The sequence below is a fragment of the Hippocampus zosterae genome, chromosome 9 (assembly GCF_025434085.1).
Source record: "Hippocampus zosterae strain Florida chromosome 9, ASM2543408v3, whole genome shotgun sequence".
NCBI classification, from domain to species: Eukaryota; Metazoa; Chordata; class Actinopteri; order Syngnathiformes; family Syngnathidae; genus Hippocampus; species Hippocampus zosterae.
The window spans coordinates 6,252,351-6,270,244 of record NC_067459.1 but is presented as its reverse complement, the minus strand read 5'-3'; the positions used below and the strand labels follow the sequence as shown (position 1 = coordinate 6,270,244).

Sequence of the window (17,894 nt, the reverse complement as noted above, 5' to 3'; positions counted from 1 at the left end):
AAATGCAGTGCAAGATCAACATACCGAGTAAATAACTTGCAAGGAAGCGCCTCACCAAAAAATATTTACCGGTGTGACTGTTTATATTAATAATTTCAACTTCAAATATATCACAAACTGTCATCCCAAAATGAATGAGGGTCGTTTTAACATATCTTACAGTAGGCTACTCTTGAATGAATGGCTTATAAATAATTTGATTTGGAAATAAATGTGTATGTACATGTATACGTGGTGAAAACTCTCTGAAATTTCATTAACATACTACACTAAACTTAGCTCCTCCCCAAAAGACAAAACTTGTCTGTCATTTGAGATGTATATCTGTGATCAATTTTGTTGACACCAATTCCGATTTGGTGGCATCTTGTTGCATATCAGAGTGTTGAAGAAAGAACACAAAAAAGCTAATAGACAATGGATTACTGTATACCACCCAAACTACAACCACATAACTACTTCAGATATCGTAATCACATATTAATGTCTTGAAAGGCAGACTTTTTCATGGAGCTCTTGTATTGGATTGAGCAGGTGTTAAAGGTCTGGTCTATGTGAATCTTAATTCAGTCCAGTTAAGACCAAATGATTAAAAAAAAGAGAAGTGTAAAAGCAGGACAAACTGAAATGAGATTGTTTGGCAAGTCAGCACTTCTAAAAATTAAAGTTCTGCCTGCGTCGTGATAAGTGTGTGATCTGCACAGGTGGCATTGAACAAGTCACGTTGAAGACCAGTCGTGAGTATAAAAGGCAAAACAAAATAGGAAGGGCAGCATGGTTTTTCGGGCACCCGCAGACATGTTGAGGTTTCTCTTGCTGACCACTCTCGCGGCACTGGGTAAGATTTTTCTGACATTTTATTTTATATATTTCTCCCCATTTGACACCTCACCCTTAATTATTGTGCTGACATTACTGCTTGGTATATTCTTGATGGGCTTAGTACTGGCTGAGCTTGAGCCTCAGCCCCGGTTCTTGGAGGATGATGAAGTTGAGGGGAGAGTTGTTGGAGGCGAGGTGGCAAGACCCAACTCCTGGCCCTGGCAGGTAATGTACACTTTGTATGTTATCCTGTCACATTTTGTTCTCATACAATATGAGTGCACCACTATGAAGGAAAAATATATGTACTGGTAAAAAGTTGGTGAAAGGCCCATTTCCCTCCTATTTGCTTTGCTCTGTGATGTACCACAGGGTTCGATGCCGAGTCCATATTATATACTGTATTGCTCATTTTGCCCTGACAATTTAACTGAGGGACAACATGAAAGCTGGATGTCAAATTGAATAGCAGAAAGTTAAGATATATCAGAATAGGCCAATAAAAGGAACATGACAACTAGTTGTATAAATGAGTACATATTTTTACAAAAAAAAAACACAAGTTTTTCTTAATTTTTCCTACAATATACTGTCACTGAAAAGGTAATAACAAACCCTTAAGTTTAAATCAGCACTTAACTACGTTGATGTGCTTTAAAGCAACTTCAATGTAACAATAAGATGAAAAGAAATGACACAATAATGTCACTGAATGATACACATGAATTTGGAATAGATTTTACAGGACAGTGGACTCACACATATTTGGAACCATGTGTTTTTTAGAACACATCCCCCATATAAATTGATTTCATCCATGTGTATGTGGTTTAAAAGAATATAAATGCAACAATAAAATAAAAATTAATAATCACACGCACCTGAAATGTAAAATGTGCTTTTGGTGATTTTCATGCCCATGTAAGAACATTTTGTAACATTTGATTGTACTTCCTGTAGATCTCTCTTCAGTACAAATCTGGCAGCAGCTTCTACCACACCTGTGGCGGAACTCTCATTAAGAGAGGCTGGGTGATGACCGCTGCTCATTGCGTTGACCGGTGGGGAAGCAAATATGGCTGGCCATTACTTTTGACTTTCTATTTTTTTTAATATTGTAGTTTTAGTTTATTTATTGCTGTTCATTAACTTTAATAACCCCTTGCTTTGTGCTGACCATTTTCTCGCACCACCACAGTTCCAGGACTTGGCGTGTGGTTCTGGGAGACCACAATATCAACAGCCACGAGGGCAGAGAGCAGTACATGAGCGTGAGTCGTGTCTACCTTCACCCTAGGTGGAACTCCAACAACGTTGCCGGAGGGTGAGCAATGCTAATTTCCCCACTTCCCTGAACGCGCTGTCAAAATGCATCCAGAAGCTTACCATCCAAAATATTATGTCTGTCTCTCCTCCGACTCTGTTAGGTATGATATTGCTCTGCTGCGTCTCTCATCTGAGGCTTCCCTCAACAACTACGTCCAGCTGGGTGCCATCCCTCCCTCTGGCCACATCTTGCCCCACAACAACCCCTGTTACATCACAGGATGGGGACGCACTCAGAGTGAGTACTGCCCTTTGCATTAGCCAATGCAAGGAAAATGTTGAGAATGATACTTTACACAGTCTTGCTACATGTCCCCACCCTATGTAAACAGTGGACATATTGCTTCGATTTGGCAGCGGTATACATCTCAACTCTATATCATGGGGGTTTCATTCCAGACCACTCCTCCAATAGATGAAATCTGCAAAGCTCTGACCAAGTAGCCCATTTATTGCATTATTTTAATGGTTTGTGTATTACTTTTCGGAGTGCGAACCTGTATAAACTACCAAAAAAATCATTATAATATACCAAACTGTAAATTTCCTCAGTGTGGGACAAATAAAGGATATCTTAATCTTAAAGCATTTTATGTCAAAATAACGGCGCAGAAAAACCCCACGAAATGTTCAATTATATTTATTGTAGATCTCCATAATACAATGTCTGGTTAATGTCTAATCATCATTCTACTTAGTGGCATTACTGTGTTCAGAGTTGTATTCCGGAAATGAAAATATTCAAGATGACGAGCACCGTTCTGGGCAAAAGCAAACAAAACTACCTGTCGGGGGGGGGGAAACAAAAATGGAAATTTTCAGAATCCGTATGATTTGTGCGATACGGCCATATACGTAAGATTCACCATAAAATCCGTATGAACTATAGCTAATCCGTATGAGTTGACAGGTATGGTATTACCACATCAGCAGCATTTCACACAGTATATGCCAGTGACCACTTGAGGTCGCTGTTCACACATTCTTCACCATTGTGACTGTGAATGTGAGTACAGTACCGGTGCAGTACATGTATGCCTTTTAAAGGCAATTCAACTCCAGTGAGTGACGTGGAAGTAAAAACATTGTATGAACCTCCTGGTTATAGCATTAGCCACGATGGTGTGTAGTGCGGATGTCTGCTGAAGCTACTGGCAGGTGTGTTGAGAATGTGCTTTGGATTCCTGCATTTTGTTATCATTCGCGTAATCAAACAATTGCAAAAATACCACAAGCCGTTTCCATGCTTCCTCTACATTAAAAAAAACGGTTATGGAATACAATTCGTTCCTACTGTGGTGCACTATATTCAATTAACAATGTGTACATTACCTCGGAAATGTACAATAACAGAAATTCGCGTTGCGCTGAATCCATCCCACACAAAGTTTTCACAAGTTTTATGTTCGAGGGCTGGTATGGAAGGGCTTTATTTTTTCCTTTGAAAAAACAGTGTTAACAGTTTATATTTTTCTAATTTTCACAAGGGTTATCATTGGAGGGTTTGTGATGATGGGCTTCTACGGGAACATTCAGTCATGTTTACACTTTTCAAAAGGTGTTTAGATTTTAGTTTGATTTACTGCTAAATTCTAGTGAAAACACATTATCTCCCGCTCTATGTTAGCCCATAATCTAGACACTGTGTTTCCTTTGTGTCGTCCAGCTGGAGGTCAGCTGTCCGCCCAGCTGAAGCAGGCCTACCTTCCAGTGGTGGACCACAGGACGTGCTCCAGCTATGGATGGTGGGGCAGCACGGTCAAGAACTCCATGGTCTGTGCCGGCGGAGGAAGCGAGTCCGGTTGCCAGGTGACAAGCCTCTATAAATATATTAATTACCTACAGAGGCCAGAACCCAAGTAAACACCAACTGTGGAAAAAAGGAAGCCAGGTTGTTGTGTAAAACCTGTGCTTTCTTTCTTTCTGAGTAAATATACAGTAAGTGGAATATTTAAATTTATGACGGAATATCCATACATATTAAATCAGCGCTCTCCAACCAATTGTGTGGCACGTACCGATTTAGACAAGTTTATATTTTTTGTGGGCCGGCAACCATTCACACGTGGAGGGCAAGCGGTTGGGGGGGTGGGGGTGGGGGTGGTTTACAGAGTAGTTCAACATGTTATTAATATCACAGGATATATACTGTATATATATATATATATATATATATATATATATATATATATATATATATATTTATATTTATATTTTTATATATTCATCTTCCGAGCCGCTTGATCCTCACTAGGGTCGCGGGGGGTGCTGGAGCCTATCCCAGCTGTCTTCGGTAAGGGAAGTAGGCAAGGGACACCCTGAATCGGTTGCCAGCCAATCACAGGGCACACAGAGACGAACAACCATCCACGCTCACACTCACACCTAGGGACAATTTACAGTGTTCAATCAGCCTGCCACGCATGTTTTTTGAATGTGGGAGGAAACCGGAGCACCCAGAGAAAACCCACGCAGGCCCGGGGAGAACATGCAAACTCCACACAGGGAGGCCGGAGCTGGAATCGAACCCGGTACCTCTGCACTGTGAATCCGACGTGCTAACCACTGGACTACAGGGCCGCCCTTATATATATATATATTTTTTTTTTTCAAAAATTTTTATTCAACGATATAACAAATATTGAACAATTTAAAAGAATGCAGTGAACTATTAAAACCTGACTCCTCAGGAATAACAAATACAGTTTAAAATGTAAACATAATCATTTTTAGATTATGATCCTACATATGGAGTTTACATACATACATTTACTTGCAAATGTTTATGGTCAAAAGATGACATAATTGGTTCCTGCTTTGGTCCGGTGGCTGAAGAGCATCAGAATGTCCATTAAATTTAAGCAACAAGCAAAAAAATACTAATCACTTGATAAGGTAAATATTATAGAATTGAATTTTTCTTGAAAATAAATAAAAGACTTTATAAAAATATTTTAGTTGGGCTTTTTTGGTTGGCTGAATGGATAATGTATGCAGGGTGACTCCGGCGGCCCCCTGAACTGCCAAGTGAACGGCCAGTATGTTGTGCACGGTGTGACCAGCTTCGTGTCATCATCTGGCTGCAACGCCTACAGGAAGCCCACCGTCTTCACCCGTGTGTCCGACTACATAAGCTGGATGAACAGCGTCAGTATTCAACTCCTATATATTGAGTGAACTACAGTATACCTGATGAACTTGCTATCATGTGGTTTGTCACACTATGTGGTACACAGTTTTTTTTAAAGCATCCGTTTGGAAAGTGCTTTTACCATAATGATTCATCCCGCTTTACATTTTATTTCTTTTTTTTCCTAGGTAATGGGTTAAAAGGAAGAGACAACTGGAGACTGAAGAATGCTCATGGGTGTCTTTATACATTATTCCATTGGAATAAAATGTTCTCCACTTTTAATGTACCTTTGTCTCATTTTTGGACCAAAGATAGATCTCTTTCACTAAGAACATTAAACAACATAAAATATGTATATATACAGTACATGATTAATAGTGAAAAGCAGCTGATGTAGTCACTGAAGAAGATGACACGCATAGCGAGTTAAAAGTTTTGGGATCGATTGTTACCACAAAATACCAGACAACGTAACACTATCATTGTTATTATTATGATGGAAGCTTGGTTAAAATATAGTTTTAATTTTTTCTAATGTTGTAATTTGAACTTTACCTTTTTATTTGTTTTTTAATATCTTTGTACGTAATTTTTTTTAATGGTTGTTTAAATTGTGCTATTGAGTTCAGTTATTTTTTTGATAGACATACAGCACCACCTAGCGGATAGCGAGAAAACATCAACAGCACTGGTCAAATCCTACCCCCGCAAAAAAAAAGAGAAAAGAGAAGAAAATTAAAATCATTTTTAACAAACTGTCAAAACTTAATAATATCTGTTGAGACATGTGCGTTAAAAACCTGAAGTTTCAAGACATTATATTAATACCAGATTAACCCAAATTTGTACCATTTGGTGAACAGAAAACAATAATAACAATTATTATTATAATAATCCATCCGTCCATTGTCCAAACCGCTTATTCTCATGAGGGTAGTCATAATAATAAAAACTCAAATTTTTTAAATATTCTTAGTAGTGCTCGTAGCAGTACCTTTATAATAATACAATAAAATAATGAATAATAATCCATCCGTCCATTGTCCAAACCGCTTATCCTCATGAGGGTAGTCATAATAATAATAAAAACTCAAAATTTTTAAAAATTCTTAGTAGTGCTCGTAGCAGTACTTTTATAATAATACAATAAAATAATGAATGAAACAATATTAATTGCTAAATATATGATAATTTGTTGTTGTTGTTGTTGTTCTTCTTCTTATGATTATTATTATTACTATACGAATGATTCTGAATGCAGTTTGGGGAAGGAAAGACGATAGGAAAGGACTTTTTTTAACCCCAAAAAGTCTAAGATGTTGAACAGTCCTACTCTCTCGCAGAGTATCAAGTGGCAAAAATTCGGCCTGATTTCTTTTTCTGAGCGGAATCCGAGCAGGCAGCACAAGAGGTCAACACTATACAGCATTAATAATGCAACATACCAGCGGAATGACAATTTGCTCCCCCAAGATATTCCATTTGTTGTCAGTTTATTGATGAAATACAAGATTGGGAGTAGATTTGCTGTTTTTAATTTTCTCAAGAATGCTAAATATGACATCATATTGTTTAAGAATTAAAACTGTGCAGGACTTTCAAGTGCTGGTTACAATATTCATGATTACCACACAGAGCAGTACCACTGAAATACTTTTTTACATGCTTCTTGTTTTCTTAATTTCAATCTGTGAAAAAAGAAAATAAAGAAAACAGCCACCAAATGAATTATTAAAATGGTACAGTAGTTTTGAGGCATGTTTTCAAAGGACTTTTAATTTTTGTTATTTCATATTCTAAGTCTTAAAGGGAATATACAGTGAAACTCCTCTACAACGAAAAATACATGGGCGAAAATACCCCATAGTGCAGGGGTGCCCAAACCTTTTGGGCCGAAGATCTACTTTTCGATCAACTAACCTCTACCCTTAACAGCGCGCATGCGCGCACACACACACTCACACACACACACACACACACACACGCACACGCACACGCACACGCACGCCACAGCAACAGCGTGAAACTGAGGCAGTGATGTACTTTTGCAGTCTGTTAACTATCATAGCTCACACGTACCGTTTTAAAGTGCTTCCCTGGGCCCTCCTAGATTCCTATTCTTTTCCCGCGCCCTCTGTGAATTGTACACAAAGCAAACTCTGATTGAGAATAATGACGATAAAAGATAGAGCGCAACAGCTCTGATCACAAGCGGCAATTGCAGTCTGCTGAGCGCTAACAAATTCCGGTGACGTAATCATGCACCACCGTAAATTCAAGATTTACCTTCTTTATTTTATTTTTTAAATATTTTTTGTGAAAATGAGACTGATAGGATGATTACGGTGCAGTGTACACTAAAACGAAAAAATATATGACATGTACAAACACACACAAATGTTTGTTTGTTTTTTTTTTTTCCTCAAAACTCCTCAGATCTCCTTGGGACCTGTCTTGGATCTACCGGTAGATCAGGATCAACGTAATGGGCACCCCTGCGGCATAGTGTGAAAAAAATGTTCATGCATGAAAACCATTCCAACTTTTCTGACGCCCCCCACCCCCACAACGATAAATCCCCCTGTTCCATTCTAAGAAATCTTTTTCTCTGGTCTTGCCTCGCGATGAGATTCAGAACAACGAAATTAAACAACAATTGATGATAAAGTTGTACTTGATTTGACTTGAAAACAAGCCTTCCGCAAAAGTCGAATCCAGTGTTTTTCAAACCCTATGCCGTGGCACACTGGTGTCCCGCAAGATATTGTCAGGTGTGCCGTGGGAAATTAGACAATATGTATGCCTGTGCGGTCGATCGCCTGGAAGAGTAATCGTGTAGTACTCTTCCATACTTGTAGGCAGGAGCAGCAGCTAGAAAATTGCCTGATTCTTTGAGACATTACAATGAAAGGTATCTTTCATTTAGATTTACATTACCGGAGATGCAATGGCACCAACACTCTAAGCGGCGCAACTGCGCAGTGGTCGCAGACTCTCAGCGCACAATAAAATCTATCCGGCGTAGTAAACGCACTGCAAATGAATCAGATATATACCTTTTTTTTTCCTCCATCAATTTGCTGCAGAATTCAGTGAGTGACAGGTGTCCACCCAATCACACGATACGATCCAATGACGCTTGCAGTCAATCATGGCATTGACAGTACTTGCTGCATGTTCTCTGCTCCATAACAATAACAGTGCGGCGACGATAAACAACGTAAATTCTAATCCCCTATCATTGCAAAATGACCGGGCAGTGAATGTGATACGTCGACTGCACAAACCAAAATAATAATGAACTGTGGTTCTTTTAAATTGGAATGGCTGTCGGACTATTAAGATTAAGATTAAGAAAACCTTTATGTGAAAATAGAAGAACAATGGAAGTTGGACTACTGTAGCTGAAGCGACAAATTTAGCAGAAAAGTCATTTGAATGATGTTGGAATTATACAAAGACTCAAGATGGCAAAAGGGATTGGTACAATATTGCAGGAGAGCGCAAACGGCCGGGAGAAAAATAACCGTCTGTCACACAGAAAAAAAATCCCACCCTCAGCACGTTCAAGTTCTACAGTAATTGACTATATTTTACTTGCCATGAAAACTAATGCACCAAATATTGGATTGATGTTGATTTGATTCCTATTCAATGTGTTACAATATTGCATCAATTTTCAATGTTAAAAATAAAACGCTTACAGTAACAATGTAACACTTGATTGTTAAAAGAAGCTTCTTTTTTTTCACATTTTCGGGTAGTGGTGTGCCACGGTATTTTTTCAATGAAAGAAATGTGCCTGGGCTTGAAAAAGATTGAAAAACATTGTATTACTGTTGTTACATTGAAAAAGTTTTGAAGTCGAGAAAAGTAATTTAAATTGTTTACAACTGTTTTTGTAATTTAATCTCAAGTACAGGTGCCGCTTCACTTTTTACTGCTACATAAACTACTACAACATAGAAAGTGACCTATTTTTATTATGTTGTACACAGCGCCATTATTGAAAAACTGTCTTTATTTAAGTGTATGCGTTTGAGTACCCACAGCTCTTCATATGAAGGAGCCATATATCAAGTCACATAAGAGAAGCATATTTATTCAGTTTAAATTAGTGGCATTATGCACCTAATGTATAAATATATTTGTAATTATAGACTAATTAATTTGCATTTCAGATAAGTATTACTTGCTTCACAGCATCCTCTATGCCAGGGTGAACGACTCAAGTTGTGAGTGGTCACACACTCTTGGACGGACGGGGCAGAACCAGCTTGAGTCCGATATCCACCACGCAGGACGGCATATACGACAACGGGATCCACAGGAGCTTGGCGTCCCACCCGGCGCTGTAGCGGGTCCGAGGGTACACAGCGGTCAACGCGTGCTCCATGCAGCCTGTCACCTTGGTCAGGTCCGTATCGCAGATGGCGTTCATGATGAAGCGCTGGATCCTAATGTCTGCAATCCATCAATCATTGACTGGTGAGTCGTTTTACTTCATTTTAGCTGTAATGTACATGCACATGAGGCAAAGTCCCCCCTGAATGTCATGCATCAACACATAGTACAATGCTTGTCTCAAGATGTATCACTTTAACATACCGTATTTCCCACACTAAAAGGCAGACTGGATTATGAGGCGCACCTTCAATGAATGGCCTATTTTGTAATTTTTTTCATACATTGAGCGCACTGCATTATAAGACGCAATCTACAATGCACCCACGAGAGGGAGCTACGCTCAAGGAAACACCATCAGAACGATCAGATGTCAGCAAAGCTTATTTAATAAAGCAGCGACACAGTTCACGTAACCAACAGCAACTTATAACATTGACTCGTTAAAGTTGAACTCTCTTGCCGCTGCTCTATTTCCGTGTTCAACTGCGTAACCGATCGCCTTACGTTTGAACTCTGCGTTGTCAGCATGTATCGAGCATGGAACCATTTTGGGGTCGAAAAATTACCGTAATGACCATACACAAGGCACATCAGTTTGTAAGGCGCGCTCTGAGCTTTTAAGAAAATGAAAGGCTTTTAGTCGCGCCTTTTAGTGCAGAATATAAGGTACAGTACTTCCTTGACACCAATGACTGCACTACATTCCTATTTGCCCTCAAAATGTTTGAGAATCAAAGCTCAATAATATTATCTTTGTCGACTATGTTTGGATGTCATGCGATTGCAAAGGATGTAACTCATATTTTGGCAGGTGAGTGCATTGTAAATTGTTTGTGATCCTACTTAAACAGCCCACTCACACTTGTCCAAGTATTTGTCTCCGTAGCTTGCTTGCACTTCAGGGCTGAGCTGGTTCCACAAGCGGTGCAGTTCCCTCTCGATGGGCTCGAGGTTGGTCACAGCTGTCTTGAAGAAGCCCGGCTCAATGATGCACACGTTCACCCCAAAGTAATTGATATCTCTCCTGTGGACGGGCCATCACATGTTATTATTTTACGCCGACAGTATTGTAGAAAGACAATCATTTCCTATTTATATCTGTTTTACTGTTGAACATTACATTAACATTTTAAAGGGGATACTGTATATAAAAATATTTTTCTCAATCTAAAAGAGCTCCCTGGTGTTTTAAGAAAAACGTCATCAAAATGTACCATTCTTTCCATTTTCCATAAACAAAAAATGGAAAAAGGCAATAATTATTAAATCTTTCAGTTTCTTTGTTTTAAGTCAGGGGTGTCAATAATACGGCCCGGGGGCCGGTACCGGCCCCCAAGGAGGTTCAGTCAGGCCCGCAGGATAATTTAAAAGTGAAAAAAATGCATAAAAGACACAGAATTAATATTTTTAATAAGGTGGAATTCACTGCGTATCCGCTAGGGGACACTGTTTTGATCAGTTCAGAAGACAACAGCAGCCTCAGTACGTCACTGAGACAGACCCATGACAGCAGACGCTATCAATAGCACTCTCACAATTACACATTTAATAGCACTCTCCTTAGTTTGTAAGGTGTAGGCAGGGATTACGTTTAGATTTTCTATGCATGTGTAAATGGTTTAAAACTTCCTTTCTCGTTTAATCTTAAAGTGCATTACTATATTTTTCAATACAAATTACTTGTTAAAGTTTATACAATCAGTGGGATCAGTTGCAATGCATATATGTGAATGATAAAAGTAAATTGCACATTTGTCGAAGGAAATGTAATGTGCTTCTTGAAATGTTTTGTAAAAGATATGTTCATTAAATTTCAACATTGTCCTAATGTTCTTGTGCTTCTTTATACCAAAACAAAGGACAGACATATTGTTTTGGTTTTTTAATGATCCGGCCCACTTGACATCTACCGAGGCCGTATGTGGCCCACCATGTGAAATGAGTTTGACACCCCTGTTAAGTTAACAAAAATGTAAAAAAGAAGCCTAAAGTTTCATATTTGAATCATAGTGTCAGATGAAAATACAAAACAAAATACAGGCTATATGACCAAATTACACTGGAGTTTCTCAGTAAGCATTAGAAAATCACATAATAGCCTCATAAAAAAATAACTTGTACACCTTTTAGTCTTGATTTTCCATTGTGGATTGAAAATGGATACAACAAAGACCTCCTCACCTGAGACAGTCGGAGAAAGACTCCACGGCAAACTTGGACATGCAGTAGCCGCCGCCGTTTGCTGCCACCCGGCCCAGTACAGATGCCACGTTGACCACGCGCCCTCGGGCTTTCTTGACCAAGGGAAGGAAAGTGACGGTCATGCCGATCACACCGTTCATGTTGACCTTGAGCGTGCTGTGGAAGTCTTCCACTTTCATCCACTCAGTGGGACCCATGGGCAGAGAGCGGCCAGCGTTGTTCACAATACCCCAGAGCCCTTAAAGGAGGGAATGAAAGAGAAGAGGGACAAATATAAAACATGAATACATACTTTATATAAGCAAAGAAGATGGTCAAACTGCTTAGTAAACTGCAGTGATGTCTTTCATATGTTTGCAAATGATAAATATGCCGAGGTACTGGGTTCAATCCCAGCTCCGGCCTTCCTGTGTGGAGTTTGCATGTTCTCTCTGTGTCTGTATGGGTTTTTTCCGGGTACTCCGGGTTCCTCCCACATTCCAAAAACATGCATGGCAGGCTGATTCAACACTCTAAATTGTCCCTTGGTGTGATTGTAAGCGCAAATGGTTGTTCGTCTGTGTGTGCCCTGCGATTGGCTGGCAACCAATTCAGGCTGTCCCCCACCTACTGCCCGAAGACAACTGGGATAGGCTCTAGCATCCCCCGCGACTCTTTTGAAGATAACGCGGATCAGAAAATGGATGGATGGATGGATGGATAAATATGCCTGAGAATATTGTTATTTGCTGTGAGGTTCACTGTTGCCATTTTACTACAGTGGACAGCTTATCATGTTACAGGGTGCATGTGAAAGGGTTAAATACAGTACCTTTGTATCACCGGTGTCAAACTCAAGGCCTCTGGGCCATATCCGGCCCGCCATGTTTGTTGTTTTACCGCAACAGCAAATCATGCATGTGAGCTTTAATTATCCTTGCTAAAATCTGTACCCGTCAATCTGTAAATGTCAAATTGTTATGTGGAAACCGGTTGAGATTTTGCAAGAAATTTGTTACCCTGTTCACACTCACTTGAACAATAATTGAACAACAAATTGAACAAATTAGTAATCCATCAATTTGTTGTGTACAAGTAATTATACAATTTGATGATTCAACATTTATTCGGTTTCACTGTCATAAAGGTCCTTCAAGGGAAGACGTAACTCCAAAGTGACCCGCGACAAAAATTAGTTTGACACCCCTGCTCGATACTGTGGACTTAATGTATGAGTTAATGTTAACAAATCGCTCACCACTGTCGCCAACTTCCTTCTTGGTCCATTCCATGGCTTTCTGGATGCTGTCCTGACTGCTCACATCCAGTAGTACCGTCTTCAAGTAGGGCCCCGTCATCTTCTTCAGCTCCTCGGCTCCTTTTTCGGTCAGGCAGCCAGCCAGCACGTGAAAGCCCTTTCGTTCCAGCTTCTTGCACAGAAGGTTTCCAAAGCCTGAGTCACAGCCGCTCACAAAGACGTATTTGTTGGACACGTCTTCGATCTCCAGGCTGTCTCTGTACAACCACGCGGCAATCCACAACACGGCAAAGGTGGCACTTATGTACAGCCAAGCATTGTCCCTGCAGACAGTGAGGATGTAGCCTGTATGAGAAATATTATGATTCATTGCAACAAAAAAAAATCCAAGAAGGCAGAAAAGCAGATTTGCATCGACTCTTCATCTTGGTCAATTAGTTGTTGCTGGGCAGAATTCTCAGAGCACAATCCACTCCAAAATTAAGTTAATGCAACATTTTTAGATTAAACAGTTGTGTGGAACACAGGCAGTCATAAAAATCAAAGCTGGGCATCGTCAGTCACGTGAGTCCATCAGTGAGCTGCCGTCAGTGTTTCAGGCCAGTCCAGTCCCTCTGAGTCATCAGCGAGAGCTAGATTCCGACGAGAACGGCCTTACCGGTACTATAGGTGTACGTCACATGCAGGTGCTGCACACCTGACATGCAGCCAAACACAGCAAAACAAAAACATTGTTGTATACCTTTCAGTCCCAAAGGCTTCAATGAAATGTGTCTCATATTGTTTTTATTTCACTAATTACCACGCTGCACGTGAGTGTGTGTCGGTTGTTTTTATTGTATTACTGTATTTTGTTGGCTTGTGCTACGCCTATGTGTGATGCAGAAATTATATTGTCGATGCCGATCGGCTGTCACTAACAAGGGACAGACTGCACCCTTATGAGTCTGCCTGAAATACTGACAGAAACGGTGACGGACTCATTTACCTTCCGTCAGTTTGACAGAATGGCCACCTCTGATAAAAAACATTTAAAAAATACTTTTTTATGAGTTATTTTTTCCCCCAGAGTTCAGGCTAATTTCTTGAGAAATGGTCCAGAGACCGCTGCTGCACCAACACATAAAAGAAAGGATGAAACAGTAATACTCACCTTTAGCATTATGGATCTGTATTAAAGCTAAACAAGAGATTTGTAAATATGAAAAACAATTTTTGCACCAGTGCGATCTGCTGGGTCTGGTTCCCTAAAATGCAAAACCATTGCGTTGTTTCTCAGGAACATTAATTATGCTCTTGGATCAATTCAACCCGGGTCATTTTCAACCATCCAAAACTGTCTACCTCATTAGTCACTGATATTTCCAATTGTTAAATGCGTTACCAGGAGTCTCAAACCGAAAAGCAAACATATTTAAAAAACTTTAAATGGATCAATTTGTCCCAAAACATAACAAAACAGGACAGCTAAACACTTCTTACCCTAAAAGCTCGTAAACAAACTCCATGCTTACTCTGCCTCTAGACTCTGAAGTGGCGTTGCGCTGACCTGTCGGACAAACATCAGAAAAACAATACAATGTTATGTGAAAGGGAAACTGTTAAATCAGACAAATTATTCATTTAAATCATAATTGTGCTAAGCCTGACTTCTTTCCGTCTACGTACACTATGGTTAGTCTATTCCCACTTGGTGCCACATGAGAAATCTTTGCTTAATGCTCTTATGAAGGACAGAAAGGCATTTGTGAGGGATGGTGGGGTGGTGGGGTCGGACTGCTTTGTTTGGAAGTGGACATGTAATGCCCGTGACAGAGCTGCTTAGAGGCTGCTAGTAACCAATTACTTTCCAGGCTTATTACTGGGCAAAAACACATAATTCTATATTCATAAACAAACTATTCAAATGAAGTTGGCACTTTGTGTTAAACATAAATAAAAACAGAATACAATGATTCGTAAATAATTTTCAACCTATATTTAATTTAATACATTGCATACAGTAAATATTTGATGTTCAAACTGATAAACGTTTTTTGGGAAACAACCATGGACATTGAATTTTTTTTATTTTATTTATTTTTATTCAGGAAAACTTCAGAAAACCAATTTCAGTCAATACAGTTTGGTGCTACATCCGTAGGTGCAATTTAAACCTCCACTATACAAAGCAAAAACCATTTATCAACAACACCCATAAACTTTGTTGGCTACTCTGGGTCCAAGCTCACCTGAAATGGACAGATGCAAAGTGTAAAAGTGTTCTGTGGTCTGACGGGATTTCAAATTTTTGGACATTATTTGGAAATTGCGGAATCTTTGTAGTAAAAGTGTGCAGGTATAATTGTTGAATGTTGTTAAAGGAAAAGGTCCATCCGTTATCTGAACCTATCCCAACACCCTTCAGTCCAAATAACAGAGTACTGTGAACACAAACGAACAACCATTCACAGTCATGCCTAGGAACTATTTACAGTACAGTGTCCAAACAACCTAAAATGCATGTTTTTGTAATGTGGGAGGAAACCGGAGTACCTGGAGATAACCCACACAAAAATGCCCTAAATTTAACATATCTATAAAGTAATTTGCTAAATGATTCTAAATACATACAAGATATTAAATACATGTGTTCTTGTTTATAAGTTTTGAATATTTTATATTATCCAACCATGGCTGAATGAATAGCATTTAAATTAACAATTCAATGGCAAAATAAGAACAACAATTAATAGAATTGTAATACTGTACATCAAACCTGACAAATAAATTTATAGCCAGAACAAATATTTTTCAAATCTCATACCTTGGCACACCACCAACAACATCGTAAAAAGTGAATACACAATAATTCCGTACCTTCTGCCATCTAGTGGAAAAGAATGAAATTATTTTACTCGTCACTAAATGTCACGAGCATAGAGAGATGAACAAAGATATTGTACATTATTTGTAGTCAGTCAAAACATTTGGACCAGTGAGGTGAAATTGGGCAATTTCCTACAACAATGGTCGTAGCAATGTCTGGGAATCAAAACAGAAAGAAATAATCTTCTAGATAATATACCGGTATATATAAAAAAATTTTAAAAACTTCCCTCCTACCCTTTTTCCTGGTTTCAAGAAGTGATGGACGTGTAGAAGTTACCCTCGTTCCCGTGTTTATGCTCACGTCGCAACTCAAGGAGGCCGCTCAGAGGGAGGCTTTCACTCGTGCTGCTGCTGCTTTATCCCTTAAGACAAGTCCGCCATTGCTAATCCCAAATCCATCAAGGCATTTGCTTTGTGCACATGTTCACTTTGAGGAGAAATACAGCAAAATGTGAGAATTTTATTCAAGTCATTTAGATTATCCAATTTCTCATTGCTGTCGAGCATTTCATTACTTCGGGATCAATAAAGTGTTCTTTTAATGTGCACAAACACAATTGGGCTTTTATTTAAGTGTGTTAGTTAAAGTAATTCCACGTGCGAAAATTTTTAAACATGTGCCCGATGTAAAGGAGGGACGTTTGTGTGCGAAATGTTAAAGTTTATTTGTGACAAGTGGAAAACTATCTGTTCATGCATTTCCTATAGCGCGTAGCGTCATTAGGGTCACGGGTGAGGTAGAATCTATCCCATCTGACTTTTGGGCGAGAGTACCATCCTTGACTTGTCGCCAATCAGTCCATGGGCGAATGGAGACAAACAACCAATGATTTAGCCTTCACTCAGTTAAACTGACATGTTAAAAATTGCCTTGCTGTGTGATGTTCTGCATTTGTATTTTGCCACCATTACAAAGTTACAGTCATATTAGTTTGATTAAACATGAAAAACAAAACTTTCTGAGTATTTTAACATGTCAGTGCAGTGTATTAATTCTTCTGATCTGTAAGAACTTATAATTCTCAACAGTGTTTTTTTTTCCAATCCTACTATTACCAGGAGTGCGACACTCTTGAAGTGTTTCCACCCGTTACACATTCCACGGATAGTTTGCACAACAAGCAAACACTTATCCCTGAGTGTTTTACACCTTGAGTGTGACGCCATGTTTTGTTTCGTTTTGTTTTGTTTATTTCCATCAAGTCAAGTGTCCCTTCAGACACGGCCTTCTTTGTTTTTGTTGAGGAGCAAGTACTGTGGTCTCCTTAATGCCTGTTCACCCATCAAGTGTGAATTTAGCCAATCCTGTGTTGGTCATTTACAACAAAACAAAATAAAAAGCACTACATTTCTATGGCCGAAACCACAAAGCCAGGCCAGGTGAAAATCCAGAGCCACTTTCAAGTGATGGCTGAATAACACAATGGCGGTCAATAGGTTTCGATGGATAACAGGCACCATCCAATCGCCCATCCAACTTTTCAAAAATTACATTTCGGCACATGACGGCTGCCGGCCACCCACCCGTGCCGTTCGCTGAATAGGTTTTGTCGCAGGTGGTTGGCCATATGACAACTCAACATTTCTCAACATGAATATTCCTGTACAGAATATTGAACCCAGTAAGTCCTGTTCCTGAAGTTAATGGGGCGCTCAGTTTATGGTATCTTGTAATGCAAAATCAACCTTATTGAGATTTCAGCCATGAAATGCTAATTCATCACCAATGACACCCCCAAAGTGGTGTTTTCCTCCATCTCAGTGCATTCTGGCTCATTCCCCCTTTTTAAGCAACAGCTATACCCGATTCAAAAAAATGACTAGATCCTCACTTTTCTAATACCCTTTTCCACCAAAACAAACGTAGTGCTCATTCGCCGCCGGGGCCAGTGCTGT

General features: G+C 39.4%; 2 protein-coding genes across 3 annotated transcripts; one reads left to right on the top strand and one right to left on the bottom strand.

The window, feature by feature from the left end:
- The first annotated feature begins 738 nt into the window (after window positions 1-738).
- LOC127607144 (elastase-1-like) lies at window positions 739-5,563 on the top strand. Its single transcript, XM_052075270.1, has 8 exons — window positions 739-838; window positions 944-1,047; window positions 1,783-1,883; window positions 2,021-2,146; window positions 2,250-2,386; window positions 3,815-3,957; window positions 5,146-5,295; window positions 5,467-5,563. Exons 1-8 carry the CDS (start codon window positions 775-777, stop codon window positions 5,476-5,478), a joined length of 837 nt encoding a protein of 278 aa, XP_051931230.1. The 5' UTR covers window positions 739-774; the 3' UTR covers window positions 5,479-5,563.
- A 3,799-nt stretch (window positions 5,564-9,362) lies between these two features.
- rdh5 (retinol dehydrogenase 5 (11-cis/9-cis)) lies at window positions 9,363-16,776 on the bottom strand. 2 transcript variants are annotated; one of them, XM_052075238.1, is made up of 6 exons: window positions 16,233-16,776; window positions 14,610-14,676; window positions 13,128-13,450; window positions 11,870-12,128; window positions 10,549-10,712; window positions 9,363-9,745 (listed from the first exon to the last, which is right to left on the bottom strand). In XM_052075238.1, the coding sequence occupies exons 2-6, from the start codon at window positions 14,633-14,635 to the stop codon at window positions 9,525-9,527; spliced, it is 993 nt and encodes a 330-aa protein (XP_051931198.1). In that variant the 5' UTR covers window positions 14,636-14,676; window positions 16,233-16,776; the 3' UTR covers window positions 9,363-9,524. The 2 variants fall into 2 exon arrangements, with proteins under 2 accessions (XP_051931198.1, XP_051931199.1); XM_052075239.1 differs by lacking the exon at window positions 16,233-16,776 and adding an exon at window positions 14,796-16,202.
- Between the last annotated feature and the right edge of the window lie 1,118 nt (window positions 16,777-17,894).

Bases quoted from the DNA above. Each gene is read 5' to 3' on its own strand.
- LOC127607144 (XM_052075270.1), top strand. From the start codon at position 775: ATGGTTTTTCGGGCACCCGCAGACATGTTGAGGTTTCTCTTGCTGACC. The intron at 839-943 runs GTAAGATTTTTC...TGATGGGCTTAG, and splicing joins GACCACTCTCGCGGCACTGG to TACTGGCTGAGCTTGAGCCT. The intron at 1,048-1,782 runs GTAATGTACACT...TACTTCCTGTAG, and splicing joins CCAACTCCTGGCCCTGGCAG to ATCTCTCTTCAGTACAAATC.
- rdh5 (XM_052075238.1), bottom strand. From the start codon at position 14,635: ATGGAGTTTGTTTACGAGCTTTTAGG. The intron at 13,451-14,609 runs GTAAGAAGTGTT...CACTGTCTGCAG, and splicing joins TTTGTTTACGAGCTTTTAGG to GGACAATGCTTGGCTGTACA. The intron at 10,713-11,869 runs GTGAGGAGGTCT...GCCCGTCCACAG, and splicing joins TCTTTCTCCGACTGTCTCAG to GAGAGATATCAATTACTTTG.